The 15,320-nt window shown below is 40.7% G+C and overlaps 1 protein-coding gene across 4 annotated transcripts in view; it reads right to left on the bottom strand.

Moving 5' to 3' along the window:
* Positions 1-15,320, bottom strand: part of Hectd1 (HECT domain E3 ubiquitin protein ligase 1) — an 88,668-nt gene that overhangs the window by 30,015 nt on the left and 43,333 nt on the right. For 3 of the 4 annotated variants that reach the window (XM_040743117.1, XM_040743120.1, XM_040743118.1), the window contains exons 19-26: positions 13,776-13,881; positions 10,162-10,296; positions 8,882-9,021; positions 8,218-8,541; positions 5,827-5,993; positions 5,570-5,746; positions 1,228-2,064; positions 405-626 (exon numbers count right to left, since the gene is read on the bottom strand). In XM_040743117.1, coding sequence (XP_040599051.1) covers positions 405-626; positions 1,228-2,064; positions 5,570-5,746; positions 5,827-5,993; positions 8,218-8,541; positions 8,882-9,021; positions 10,162-10,296; positions 13,776-13,881 — 2,108 coding nt within the window. The remainder of the gene's footprint in view (positions 1-404; positions 627-1,227; positions 2,065-5,569; positions 5,747-5,826; positions 5,994-8,217; positions 8,542-8,881; positions 9,022-10,161; positions 10,297-13,775; positions 13,882-15,320) is intronic. The other variant, XM_040743119.1, reaches the window with a different exon arrangement.

Genomic DNA, 15,320 nt, shown 5'->3' with positions numbered 1-15,320 from the left:
TCCGAGGAAAGACATGTTGGGTCCCTTGGAACTGGTTGTGAGCCACTATGAGGGTATTGGAAATAGAACCCATGTCCTCTGTAAGACCAAGAGCCATCTCTCCAGCCCCTATAATCAAATAATTTTTAATACTCTTCCACATCATGAGATTTTTCCATTTTCTAGGAAGACTATTTATATAAAAGGTTAAAAATATCTGAAGATGGGCATGGTGGTGCACACCTTTAATCGCAGGAACAGGTGGATTCCTTGAGTTCAAGGTCAGCCCAATTACAGTGAGTTCTAGACTAGCCAAGGCTACAAAGCAAGACCTGACCTCCAACTCCCATATTTTCCAAGGACAAAACACAAGTATGAGATATTTATTATATACCACCATATAAAAACTTTATACTGTAACTCACCATATAAGGAATATTCGGCTTCCTGACCGGTGTCACTCTCACTAGAGGTTGATGTGAGGCTGGTGGTTAGAGTATTACTTAATGACTGACCCACTGATAAAACTGTTGTCGCCGTAGCTACATTGCTGCTGCTGGTAACACTGGATGTTGACATTGTCACTGTGGATGTAGTACCAGGTGTGGTCAAATTAGGGAAACTCTGAGCACCCATAAGAGGAGAAGCTAAAGAAAAATGAAGCAGGTCAGTTAAATATGTAAGATTGTAGGAACCTTAGAAAAACACAAAATGGATGTTTAAAGGCCAGGAAACACATTAATAATGAAAACACTAAAAAGCAACAACTTTGGGAAGTTGAAGACCAACTAAAATAACTACTGTTTTAAAAAATACTATTATCTTTAAAATATTTAAAGCCTAGCTTTTATAAAGGCGGAAACAAGCAATAGAAATAATTTGTACTGTAATGTCTATGGGAATTACTTCAACCCATTAGTAACTTAAATTAGAATTAAATAGCTTGCAGAAGCTAAGATGAAAACAGGAGCTAAGTAAAAGCTATACTACGGTATAGCCTTAGCATTTAACATTTAGTAATCATGTACTTTGTCGTGTAATTTTGTTTAACCATTTATTAAAATACAAGTTAATCTGAATTTTTAAAACTTCTTCAAAACTTGACTTCACAGTTCCAAACTGCTGCACGTGATAGTATGCCTACCGTGGCTAACATCAGTGAAAGGCTGCAGGCAGCACACACACATCTCGACCCTCCTGTGACCCTCAGGGTGGAAGCAGTAGGTCCCAAAGGGAAAGCTCACTTACTTGCAGTGCTCATCACATTCCTCCCCAAAGTATTAGTGTTGTTATCACTGCTGCTTCGGCTTAAGTTCATGTTGTTCGTGGCATTAGTCCGTGCTATGTTCGCCACTCTCCTTACAAAACTTTCCAGGCTAGACGTTTCTCTTGAGGACAGGTTAGGTACGCTTGCACTGGAGCTCATAGGGGCCCCAGCAGCCAACAAGGAGCTCACTGACAGTCTGTTACTTGCTGAAGAGCTAAGGGGGCGCTGTGAAGCTGCTTCCTTGTTAGTTAATTCAGACACGGAACTAACATCAGGAGAGCTAACACTGACAATCCCCATGGATATTGCACTGGACTCCCCAGGAGCTCGGACAGAACTATCAGGGCCTAACTTCCTTTCAGCATTTTCACTTCCCGTTTCCGCTGTTAGGGTGCTGGTGCTTGCACTGGAAGACGACCCTACTTCTGTTTGAGGGACGTTTTCAGCAGACGAAAGAACAACAATTGGTTCATGGACATCAACTCCTGAAACTATACTGTGTTCCATTACAATTTCTGATCTCCGTTCCGTTTTGGTCGAACCCAAGCTGATGTCGCTGCTACTGGCCACGCTACACACAGAACTGCTGCTTCCTTTTCTACTTGAGGAGCCTGCAGCAGCAGACGTCTTGTCTGGACAGTTGTTTTTCACCAAGCTGCTCCATGATTGCGTTGTGCCTGAAACAGTGGATGAAACAGGTTTGGGTGATGCCACTGTATCAGGGTCGTACCCTGGTGCAAGCTTGAGGTCAAATTTTCCTTCTGCGCCCATACGGTAAGAGTTTGAGCCACCAGCATCCCAGGTGACATCAATCCAGCCTGGAAAGGGACAGGAGTTTGTGAGACCCGGCAGAAAGCAGAGAGGAGCGTGTCAGACAGTAGCTCCACAATATGGGATCGGCGATTCATCAGTGCTGTACTTCTTGCATTACTAACCACTTAAGGTCTGCCAACTAAAGGGTAAGGTTTTGCCCTCAAATTAATTAAAATACGATTTGATACTTCTGAGTCTATCTCAAAGTCTATACTATTTAATCCTTACAAAATAATGTCAAGGAAAAAGTATGCACTATATAAGAGGTTTCCAGGATACCTATGAAGTTCTTCCTCATATTACATTTATCTCTGGACACCAAAGACTGGTGAGGCTTTCTTTTTGTTTTGTTTTTGAGATAGGGTTTCATCTGTGCAGCCCCTGACTGCCCTGGAACTCACTCTGTAGACCAGGTTGGCCTCGAAGATGTGCGAGTATTATCTACTTCTATTCTGCTACAGCGGGGAGCCATTTGTTGTTGCTAATGGCGCTGTGGGTAGAGTCCAAGGCCTAGCACGTGCGGGCATCTACCACTACCTCCCCAACCACAGAGCAGTATCTTTAAGTGTAGAAGAAAAATGCTGAGATTGCAGCAAGTAAAAATTTTGAACTGTTAAATATTACTATCTGATCAAATGTTCTTTCTAGAAAGAAAGTGCTAATTCACAATTTCTAAGATTGAATAAACCCTAAAAATGACAGCTAAAACATCCCTGTGTCACGCATAGAAATTTTAGGTTACTCACTCAAAATACTAAGTTGACATTTCAACTGTGTTCTCAAAGTTTAGTGACTATTTAATTTTCTTATGGTTAAGTTTAATGAATTTGAATGAGCACAAAAACATCTTAGAAACAATTTAAAAGCAGGTTGAACTTTTCAAAATTCATAAACTAAGGCTAGTAACAATCTTAAATATTTTCAATCTATATTTACTTCTATTTGAAAATTACTAGTTTTTTATTTTAAAATTTAAAAAATTTTTATATAAAATTAAAAAACAAAACAAAAAGAGAATTGATTAGGAAGGAAACTAATAGAGACTTCAGTCTTACTTTACTAGGCACTAACTACATAGGGGAAAATCACGTTAACATGTGGAATACACTGAGCTTGTAGAGTTTAAGTTCCGGCATACCTGAGCACTGACACATGCCACGCTAAATTTAGCTACACCCAATCCATGACCTGAGCACTCATACACGCCACACAGCCAGCCACACCCAATCCATGGACTGACCACTCATACACTCCACACAGCCAGCCACACCCAATCCATGGCCTGAGCACTCACACACGCCACACAGCCAGCTACACCCAATCCATGACCTGAGCACTCATACACGCCACACAGCCAGCTACACCCAATCCATGGCCTGAGCACTCATACACGCCACACAGCCAGCCACACCCAATCCATGACCTGACCACTCATACACGCCACACAGCCAGCCACACCCAATCCATGGCCTGACCACTCACACACTCCACACAGCCAGCTACACCCAATCCATGGACTGACCACTCACACACTCCACACAGCCAGCTACACCCAATCCATGGCCTGAGCACTCATACACACCACACAGCCAGCTACACCCAATCCACATTATGATGAGGCTCAGAGAAGCACTAAGCCACCTGCAGATTATCTTTCCAGGACTTACTGGAAGGAAAACTGACCAAAATCTACACAAGCTTAAATACTATTCCAATCTGCATTTGTATGCCAAAATAACTTTAGAAGAACTGGCATTAAACTACCTCTTCTGCCACAGAGGAAAGTATAAGAAAAGGAAAGGTCCAAAACATTATCTCAATATTAAATAAAGTTGATATCTGTATTATACTATACCAATATATACTGAAATATCCAAATTACAAATATAAAAATAATATTATATAGGCAGAAGGCAGTGAATCATATTTTGCCTTGACTACTGAATAGATGAAGTTTAACTAAGTACCTTTAAAATTCAGAAAAGCAATGACTATAACTGCTATAATGCAGGAATATACTAAAAAGTGTACATCATTTATATTAGGTTTAAGAAAGTTTCTAAATGGTGAACATATGCTATACTTAACATGAACTATTCCTATGCTGAAACACAGACTAAAAAGACAGGATTAGTTAAAAAAAATTTTTACCAATTGTGGGAATTATATATAAAATCTAAAAACTCTCTCTGACATGTTTAAAGCTAAAATTAAATTGCAACACTTGAGGTATCAGAAACATGTGTCTTTCTGGGGTTCTAAGTTCTGAAATGAAGATTCTAATGTTCTTGTGTGTTTGTTTTAGCTGACTCCATTCAAAAGAAAGAAAAAAAACTGTATCCCATGCCACTAGCTTCCATCACTTAGTTTATAAGAGAGCATATGAACTCACTAACAAGAACAAGATACCAAAAATGGTGATGTTTTAAATATCGTATCTGATTGGTGCTCTGCTTATCTCAACCACTGCTGGCATTATTCATTTTATCTCACTGCAAACCTGCTCGTGTTTTCAATTGTTTGCAATTAGGGTTCAATGCTATAGAAATGTGTTTAGAATTGTGGTAATTTTCAAGGAATGGACACAAAACAGTAAAATTGACTAATTTTTTAATTATTTAAATTTAATGCTTTTAATCACATTAAAGAAAATACATTATAAAAGTAAAGGCTAACTATTCTCCTAAGGTCTATCTTCTTCATTTTTATTTTGAGAGACATGCTCTCTAATCCAGGAACAACCGATGAGGATCTAGTTTAAGCAAATCATCTGCTACTAGGTAAGCCTTTTAAATGTAAGAAAAATTGGCAGGAAAATTGCTTGGGGAGTCAGCGGCAGTTTATTGTTTGGTAAGGACTTTCCGGGATCTACAGCACAGAGGTAAAAATGAATGTACTCATTCTGTGCAGTTTAAACTCCTCCGGAGGCTGGTAGACTGAACACCCCAGGACTCAAGACAGCAGAGACTATAGTCCGTATTCTTTGCTTTATTGAACGTTAATTTTTTTTTGTTCTATATGTCTTTAATATAGAAGTAAAAGGGTATTACTTTAAACTACCAAGGAAAGGCACACAAAATTAAAATCTGGATTTACTGGTACCTTGAGAACACTACACCGAGGAACTAGAGAAGAAATGTATCTTGAAGATAGTGAATTTGTACTAGCTCAATAATCACTCTATAATATTAGCAAACAGATGATAGTCAAAATCCAAGATGTTCTCTGTTTCTAAGTAAATGGGTTGTTAATTTTTACAGAGTCTCAACCATGAAGCGCTGGTTGGCTTGGAACTATTAGGCTGTCTCAGAAGTCGGGGAGATCCGCTGCTTCTACCTCCCTAGTGGTGAGATTAAAGATGTATGCCACTGTGGCCAGCTTTATTTTTATTTTTCACTTTAATGTGGAATCATTATCTTTATTGGTTCTCCTACAAAGGTCTGATACAAATTATCCAAACATAGAAGAAATACTTTTATCATGTAGCACACGGCTTCACCACCTGCTCACCATTGTGCAGCTCTCCTGTGACTGTGCCTTCTCCCTGCGGGCTGCCATCCTGATCGCGCCACTTCCAATCAAGGCCTCTGATGACGCGTGCTCCAGGAACCATGTACTTGAGGACTTGTGAGCGCACAAGGCGCCTCTGCCTTCTAAGATTTGCTTCTGCTTCTTTAGCTGCTTTCCCTGCGATATCAGCATAGAAACCAAGTCACTTCTAATAAGCAGTTGTGGAAATTCAGCAAAGTCTCATGTCCTCTCATTACCTAGTTGGTCTTCACATACTCCATTCACAGTGCCATAGAGCTCAAATCCAGAGAGTGAGAGGTAGTGCGTCTGTCCACTGGCATTCTTCCCCATCTGTTTAACCCTCACATGGCGCCAGCCCTGCTTTTCATCCTTTGCTGGGTCAAGTGGCCAAGTTGCAGTTGATCTACAAATGCATTAGACAGAAAGTGTTTTAAAATACATGATTTTAAAAGAAACAAATCACATGAAAAAGATATTGGAAATTAAAAGGTTTTCTTAGACAACAACAGACTTTAGAAATAAAGAACATACCCTTAAATAATTTTTACAAAACAACAACAAACCACAAAAAACAAACAACACACACACACACACACACACACACACACACACACACACACACACACGCACGCACATACAATCCAGGCATGGTGGTTACAAGTCTTTTAATACCAGCACCCAGGAAACTGGCAGGTAATCATTATAAGTTCAAAGCCAGCATGGTCTACAAAGTAAGTTCCAAGCTAACCAGGGCTACACAGTGAGATTCTGCCTCAGAAAACAAAACTGATTACAAAAGCTAATAAATATGAAATTTTAAAAATGCTAAATTTAAAATGTCAAATGATTTGATTTGCAAAATGCATATGGCAAAAGAATAATGTTCAAAAGGAAAAAAATTTTAAATGAAATGTCTTTGTAAATTCTTCCCATTTTTAATGTATTAAAGTTTTTCTTTAGAAAAATTTTTTAACTTTATTTTACATGCATTGGTGTGAGGGTGTCAGGTCCCTTGGAACTGGACTTACAGACAGCTGTCAGCTGCCATGTGGGTGCTGGGAATTGAACCCGGGTCCTCTAGAAGAATAGTCAGTGCTCTAACCCTGAGTCTTGCAAGCACCTAAACTTTTTAACTCAAAAACTTTGCACGATAACCCTGATGCTAATACAATACTTTTTTCATACTATGTCAAATGTGGAAATCAATACAGACAAACTATTTTCTTCTGTATCTACTTGTGAAATAGTATATAATCTGGCCTGAGGTATAGCCCAGCTCAGTACATACACACAAAGTCCTATGCTCAGTTCTCAGTACTACACATACAAAATCCACAGCATACTTACAGAGAAAAAAAAGAATTCTTAAAAGTAAGAAAATTTTGGTTAGCCTAATGCTATAAACAATACTAATCTGTTTATCATTTACATCTATTATAAGATGGTTACATGACTATACAGAGCATTTATAACTTTATTTCCACTTTTGAGCTATACAACGCACATAAATGTTTATACAAATATGCTCAGCTTTTATCAAAATGTAATCTGAACTTGATAAAAAGAAATTGTATTCCGTTTTTTATTTCTATTTTTATTTAAGAATGTGTCTTAAGAAGGCCTGCATGTATGTGCACTATGTTCATGCAGTACCCACCCTCAGAGGCCAGAAGAGGGTGTCAGCTACCGCAAGACTAAAGTCACATACTGTTATGAGCTGCCATGTGGGAGCTGGGAACCACAAACTGCTGACCCATTTCTCCAGGAGAGCGGGACAGGGACAGGGACAGGGAGGAGATGGAGACAGAGGGAGGAGAGGGAGAAGGAGAGGGAGAGGGAGAGAGGGAGAGGGGGAGAGGGAGAGAGGGAGAAGGAGAGGGAGAGGAGAGGGAGAGAGGGAGAAGGAGAGGGAGAGGAGAGGGAGAGAGGGAGAGGGAGGGGAGAGGGAGAGGGAGAGGGAGAGGGAGAGGGAGAGAGGGAGAGGGAGAGAGAGAGGGAGGAGAGGGAGAGGAGAGGGAGAGAGGGAGAGGGAGAGGGAGAGAGGGAGAGGGAGAGGGAGGGGAGAGGAAGAGGGAGAGGGAGAGGGAGAGAGGGAGAGGGAGAGGGAGAGGGAGAGGAGAGGGAGAGAGGGAGAGGGAGAGGGAGGGAGGGAGGGAGAAGGAGGGAGGGAGAAGGAGGGAGGGAGAAGGAGGGAGGGAAAGAGAAGGAGAGAAGGGAGGGAGGGAGGGAGAGGGAGGGAGGGAGGGAGAGAGAAGGAGAGACAGTGTGTCTCTGTGAGTCTGTGTGTGTACATGGGAGCTCACCTGTTTTTTTTGGACTTGGCTCTCTGCCCACCATGTGGATTCTGTGGCTCAGACTCAAGAGATTAGGCTGCACAACAAATGCCTTAACCAGGAGCCACTTCTCTGGCCCCTACTCCGATCCTTCTGTCATTTTCAATACAGCCAGTATTTCAAACTATTAATGTCTGAACTACAATCAAGTGACTTGTTTTTAGAAAGAAAATCCTATTTCAACATTTCATCCTATTTCAATATTTCAAAAAATAGAGCTCTATAACACACAATTATACAAATACAAAAGGCTCTTTACTGAGTTTCCCAATTTGCAAAGACTCCTCAACTAACCCTGGTTCATTGAGACTGCAGTCATCAACATGGGTATATAGAGAAGTCCAGTTCTGTCCATCTTTGGATACCTGGAAAACCCAGTTTCTCAGTGCAGACCTTCCATATCCACGAGCATGACGCAGTGTGTATGCTGATGGTATTACCCAGACACCCAGATCTATGGCAAACCAGGCATTCTTATCATCGTTGCTATGACAATTCAAAGCCGAATTATCACGACTCAGTATGTCTTCCAAGCGACCATATGGTAGATTTCTTCCTTCTGATGATGTTACTACTACAAGTCCATAAGCTGCAGGATTTACCCATTCATATGCAGTTCTATACGAAAGTAAAAAATTAACAATTAAAAAAGGAGGACTCAACATTAAGGCAATTTGCAATTGTTCTTATTAGTTCCTAATTTCAAAGTATAAACTGAGAATGGTGGTACATCCCTGTAATCAAGGAGCTGGAAGGTAAAGATAGGAGGATCAGGAATTCAAGGTTACCCTGTCTACACAGCCAGCTGCAGGCCAACCTAGAGTATATTCCTAATTTAACATATAAGATAGATCCCTTAAGTAGAAGAAAGTTCAGTGAGTTTCTAATAATTTTACTCTACTACCTAAAAAATTTCCCAGGTAAGCACTGTCACTTGACCTAAAATGAAATAACTTACTTTGCATTTGTTCCAATCCAGTAAATGATTCCATTTTCATCAAAATCATGCTGGTGCCGAAATATAAAATTTTGGCCTTCTCTTAATTTTCGAACAAAAACAAATGAGGATCGGTCAAAGTCATACCACTGCTTTGCTACCTACATCAAAGAAAATACAGAAGACTGTCACTTTGAAAACTCTATTTGAAACAACAGTAAGCCACCCTTTCCAGCTTTTTCAAATTCAGCTGTGTTATAACACAGTAATTCTAAAGTAATCACCCAGTCACAGGGTAAACACTTGAAGACAACATAAAACACCAACTGTCCCGCAGCCCAAGAGCTCCAGTGGCAGTGGCAGTTTGCCCGTGTGCCGCAAGGCTGGAGATTAGCACTTACAGCTCCACGTGTGCTAGAAGGCTCACTATCCCTGAGCCACACACATCAGGTCAGGGTAGTTTTATTATCAAAACATTTTCTACTCTCACTGGTCTTCAAACACCTTTAAAGATATATAATATTCAAATTAAGAAGGAGCTGTCATAATTACTTCTCTATTAAAAATAAAAAATTAGGGGCAGTGAGCGACTCACATCTGTAACTGCATTAGATTTTTTCTAATATTTCTTTGTGTATATGAGTGCTTAGTTTTCATCCATACCAGAAGAGGGCACCAGATCTCATTACAGATGGTTGTGAAACACCATGTGGTTGCTAGGAATTGAACTCAGGACCACTGGAAGAGCAGTCAGTCAATGCACTTAACCACTGAGCTATTTCTCCAGCCCCTGCATTAGTTTTTTAACACAAAATTTTAACATGGGAATGATGGTAAACCTCTGCAATCCCAGTACATGGAAGGTGAAGGAGGAGGATCGGGGGATTCAAAGCCAACTCAGCTACATACTTAGCAAGTTCAAGGACTGCCTGGGTTACATGAGACTGTCTTAAAAAACAAAACAAAACAAACAAACAAAAAAAAACAGCGTAGTAATAATGAATAAACATAAGAGGTTATAGCTGGCACCAGGATGGCCAAGTGGTTAATGCGCTGGACTTAAGAGGTTATACCTCTACTGAATGGCACTAAGATTTTGTGTACTATTTCGATATTAGATTAACTTTAATAGCCACTCTTATGTACAAGGTGTTGGTAAGAATGCTTTCTGAAACATTTCTAAAAATTATTGGTCTAATTTTATTACCATAACTCCTGATATGCATGTCCTTGACTTTACTACAAAGGGCTAAAGCAATGTGGACAACACCATTTCATTAAGCCCCTGCCAGACAGCTCACCATTTTCAACAGATACTGTTCCAGAGATTCAACTGTAGCTAAGGGCTCCATCTTCAGCATTCTGCCAGTCCGGTCTATCAACGCAGTTTCACCGGGTGCCCGTTCCAACCGAAAGCGTAATCTTCTTGTGAGTATCTATACAGAAATGATCAACACTGGTTAAATTGTAAAACTGATTCACAAACATGAATACAAATAAATGAGAAGTATAGTCATGACGGGAGGATAAGGTCAGGTGTGGTGATACATCTGCAATACCAGAAGTTGGGAAAATGATGCAGGAGAATTACCACAAGTTTGAAGCCACACTGGGTGACCTGTAAAACTAGGCCTCAAAAAATAAAGAAAGAAAGAAAGAACCCAAAGAATTAGAGCAAATAAATGTTTCTCCACCTTGCTTGTAAAAAGGTTCAATGGCTGACTATGATTATAAAGGGAAAAAGTTAACTCAGTACAATTTCCAAACTTCAAATATACAGTTTAAGTAAAATTACTAAATACATCCAGACAGGGCCAGGTGTGGATGCACACTCCTTTATCCCCGCACTCGGGAGGCAGAGACAGGTGGTCTCTGTGAGTTTGAGGCCAGCCTGGTCTATACAATGAGTTCCAGGACAGCCAGAGCTACATAATGAGACCTTGCCCCGAAAAGAACAAAACTAAATAAAATACATAGCTTATAAGTCATAAATTAAAGAGCTAATGAACTTATTCCTTTGCAGCCACAACATATATGACCTGAGGCTAATGACCCTTTCATAAAGTGTACATCTGTTTGTTTTTTTGTTTATTGTGTGGGTGTACATCTGCGTGCGTGTGTGTGCGCGCGCGCACACATCAAGAGGACACTCCACAGGAGTCAGCCTCTCTCTACTACACGGGCTCTAGGATGAGGCGCAGCCCATTAAGCCCGATGGCAAGCACTGGTTGTAAGTTAGGCTTTTGTTTTATGTGTTCATTTTAATTTATTCTATGTCTTTTACATCATGTATGTAGATCCCATTCATTTTGCCATCCCTCACATCTGTCCCCTGCTCCTGCACCCGTTCAATTAAAACAAAAGAGAAAAGGGAAAAAAATTTAAAAAGGGGAAGAAATTGAAAACCTCAACATAAAAGCTGCATGTGGCACAGTGAATCACACAGTAGATCCTTTCTCCACAACCTTTACTTGCAAGTGTCGGCTTGCAAAGAGTCACTGGAGTGGCACGAGGCCTCTGGTTTCTATTACACACTCCATGCTGGGTCCTCACCAGGACTCTTCCTGGGTATCCTGCTGCTGTCCTGTGTTGTGGAAATGCTGCAGCTTTGGGTCTGTGAGTCAACTTCCTTTATGTGCTCCAGCAGATCATAGATGGGGTGGGTGTTGGGGCGGGCCAAGTCATAGCCCTGGGTCTGGAGCTGGGCAGCTGTAGGACTGGTCCCCCAGATGAGAAATGGGGACAGCTGTCCCATGTTTAAACATCAGGGCTGGCTCACCCACACCTGGCCATAATAGGACAGGCGCTCACTCTTATGACCACTTGGCCAACTCTCTCACCTGCCCCAGGCATCGAAGGGTGAGGGGTAGAGTGGGAGGTGAGTAAGGGGGACAGCTCTCCCAAAGCTCACACCTGCCATCCCTAGTTCAAGGTCATCCTCACCTACGTAAGGCTAACCTAGGTTCTGTGAAATCCAGTCTCAAAATCAAACCAACAAACAAAAACCCTGAATAAGTATGAAAGACACTGGCCCAACCAATAAGAATACTTGCTACACTTCTAGAAGACCAGAATTTGTTTTCCAGAACACACATGGCAGCTTGCAACCATCTTTAGTTCCACTTTCAAGAGGTCCAACACCATCCTGTGGCTTCTGCAGGCATCAGGCATGCACATGGCACCCAGGGATGCAGACACAATAATGATACACATAAAGACATTGGCACTCCTGTAATGGTTTGAGGAAGTGAATATCTAGTCTTTGATACTATCCTCCAATTCATTCAACAAAGATAAAGCCTGAAAATAATGGAGCATTATCTTTGTCCCTATAAATCATCTGAATGGAACACAAAGTAGTCCTCTATATCTTTTTCAGTACTTTTTACAGTCTCCCTGAGAGGCCCTGGAGGGTAAGCTCTGCAAGGTTGGAGTGGCTTTATAGTAACTTAGTTTCCTTTGTTTTTGGAAATAGTATCTCTATGTAACAATAGAGTTTTTACAGTTACAATGCCTTCTTCACTGGCTTTGTTTGAGTAGGCAAAATAAACTATTAACTGATTATTAAAGGGTAACTTTGAAAAAAATACTCCATACAACTATATTCCATACAGAATAAGACAAATAAAGGCACAATTTATTATTAAAGCAGGACAGTCTAGAAAATACTCAAGAATCCACACAGTATTGACACAGATCAGGGCTAGGACACGAGCAATAAAATGTGGTTCTGTTTACTTGGTTTTTACCATATCCAGATCTTAGCTATTAGCAAAGGAATGAAATAAATGACTGGGATATATCATATGTCTCTTTTTAAAGAGAAGAAGAACAACCATAAAACTACATCATTAGCTGGGAGGAAGAGGCGCACACCTTTAGTCCCAGTGCTTAGGAGGCAGAGGCAGGGGGACTCTGAATTCAAGGCCAGTCTAATCTACAGAGTCAGTTCCTGGACATCCAAGACAGCACAGAGAAACCCTGTCTCAAGAAAACCACATGATTAATAAGAAAAGCAAAGATTTTGAAGGGTCTAACCAATGATAAAGATATGAGAAAGTTCAACATGGTGACACATTGATAATGCAAGCATTTGAAGGTAAAGGCAGGAGGAACAAACACTCATGGGTCTCTGTCCAGCTCACTCTTCATCAAAGAATCTTATTTTTGCAGTTGACAGAGGTTAATACAAAGAACCACTAAGTGATCAAATATAGAGGCTACAAAAATGTAGAATGCCCACTCCAAATAAGCCATCTATTACCACTCCCAGCCGAGGCTCAGGAAAAACTGAGGAACAAACAAAATAGATTTGAAATAACACATACAAGAATCATGTAAAAGTCAATTTATAAAAAAAGCAAATGAACCAGGCGCTGGTGGCGCATGACTTTAATCCCAGCACTCAGGAGGCAGATGCAGGTGGATCAATGTGAGTTTGAGGCCAGCCTGGTCTACAGAGTGAGTTCCAGGACACCCTGGGCCATCACAGAAAGAAAACCTGTCTTGGGGCGGGGGTGGTAAAAAAAACAAAATATACTCAAATGGGCTAGAGAGATGACTCAACGGCTAAGAGCACTTGCCCTTACAGGAGACTCGGGTTCAGTTGCAGCACCCACATAGCAGCTCACAACCACCTAAAATTCCAGTTCCAGGCAATTCAATGCCCTCTTCGGGCCTGCTCTGGTAGTCATGCATGTGGTGCATTACATGAAGGCAAAACATTCATGCATATCAACAAGTCTTTTGAAAATGTTCTTTTGAAAATCAAATGGCATTCAAACTAGAATCTTAAAGGTTAAGCTTAAAGTTTTCTTAATCCAGTATGAAATGAAGCATATTTTTAAAATAAAAATAAAGCCTATCATTGTAGCTAAATGTACTCAGTTATGAAAGACTATGTTTTTTCAGTTACCTGGAGGTTATATGTGGATCCTGGTGTATCATACAAATGGAGAGGTAGTCGTTCAATTGATTCTAGTACAGCTATTAACTTTCGAATTAATGCAACTGCTGGTCTACTGTGAAGACAAAATAAGAGCTTTTATGTAATTGCATGCAAACACTCATGTAGAAGTCCCAACTACCAGCCGGGCATTGGTGGCGCACGCCTTTAATCCCAGCACTCAGGAGGCAGAGGCAGGCAGATCTCTGTGAGTTCGAGACCAGCCTGGTCTACAATAGCTAGTTCCAGGACAGCTTCCAAAGCCGCAGAGAAACCCTGTCTCAAAAAACCACCAAAAAAAAAAAAAAAAAAAAACCTCCCAACTCCCAACTCCATAACCCTCTGGTTTTCAGCAATGCAAAGACAGACTGTTACACAGCTCCCTTGCTTACAGCTGTTGTTTGTGCAACCAATAAAGAGATCAAACAAGGACTCTCAGCAGTTGGTTCTGTCCTTCAGGGATTGAAATCAAATCCCATAAACCACCTAAGCAACTGAGCAGTCAGAGATGCTCTCCTAACTCAGTTTCCATGCTTCAGAATCAATCAAATATATGGGCTAGAGAAATGGCTGAGTAGCACCCTACACCAGGGGGCTCACACCCACCTGGAAGACCAGCTCCAGTGGACCTGAGGTCCTCTTCTGGCCTTCGAGGGTACCTGTACTTATACATACCCATACATAGACAGACTAATAAAATTCTCACTTAAATACAAAGCATATGTGCATTGTAGTGTTTACACAGCTATGTGTTACATTTAGTACAGCAATATTTTCTCTTCATTTTTCTACTTGGGGAAGAGGAGACAGGGTTCCTTGAAACTTGCTCTGTAGCCTGGTAAGCCATGAGTGTTCAACTCCCCTGCCTCTGCCTCCTTAGTGCAAGCATTGCATACATGTTGCCACTACACCTGACTGAACACAGTAATATTTCAAATAATTGCTATCCACAGATATACACTCAGTGAAATGTCACTTACAGAAATTCTACCATATTCAAAAGTAGGAAAAATGATACAATGTACTACCATCAACCCAAAATCTAGCAATTTGAAACTAATGGCCAATCTGCTTTTATTTCTACACCCAGGAGACCTCATTCCACTCTATTTTGAATAAAATGATAGTATATCATTTCTCCCAGAAGTATTTTAACTGTATGTCCCTACAAAAGAATACAGTATCCCTGTCACAGTTCAACTACAGTTACAAGTTAATATCACACATTTAGCCGATGCTCAATTTTTTTTTCATTTTCTTTTAAGAAAGGGTGGTGGGAATTGTATATTTAGCTCAGGTTGGTCTTGAACTCAAACTTGCTACATCCATCTCCTGAGTAATAGAATTACAGCTGTCTGGTGTACCACCACAAGCAGCTTTTTCATAACTGTGAAACAGATGTTCACTACAAAGTCCAGGTTGCCCCCAAAACTTAACGTAGCTTGACTGCATCTTAAACAGGCATGTCTGTGCTTTAAACTAAGTGATCACATGAGGTCCTGACAAACATGGTTT

This window comes from Mesocricetus auratus, unplaced genomic scaffold (assembly GCF_017639785.1).
Source record: "Mesocricetus auratus isolate SY011 unplaced genomic scaffold, BCM_Maur_2.0 Super-Scaffold_15014, whole genome shotgun sequence".
NCBI lineage: Eukaryota > Metazoa > Chordata > Mammalia > Rodentia > Cricetidae > Mesocricetus > Mesocricetus auratus.
This window is presented reverse-complemented; position numbering and strand designations above follow the sequence as displayed.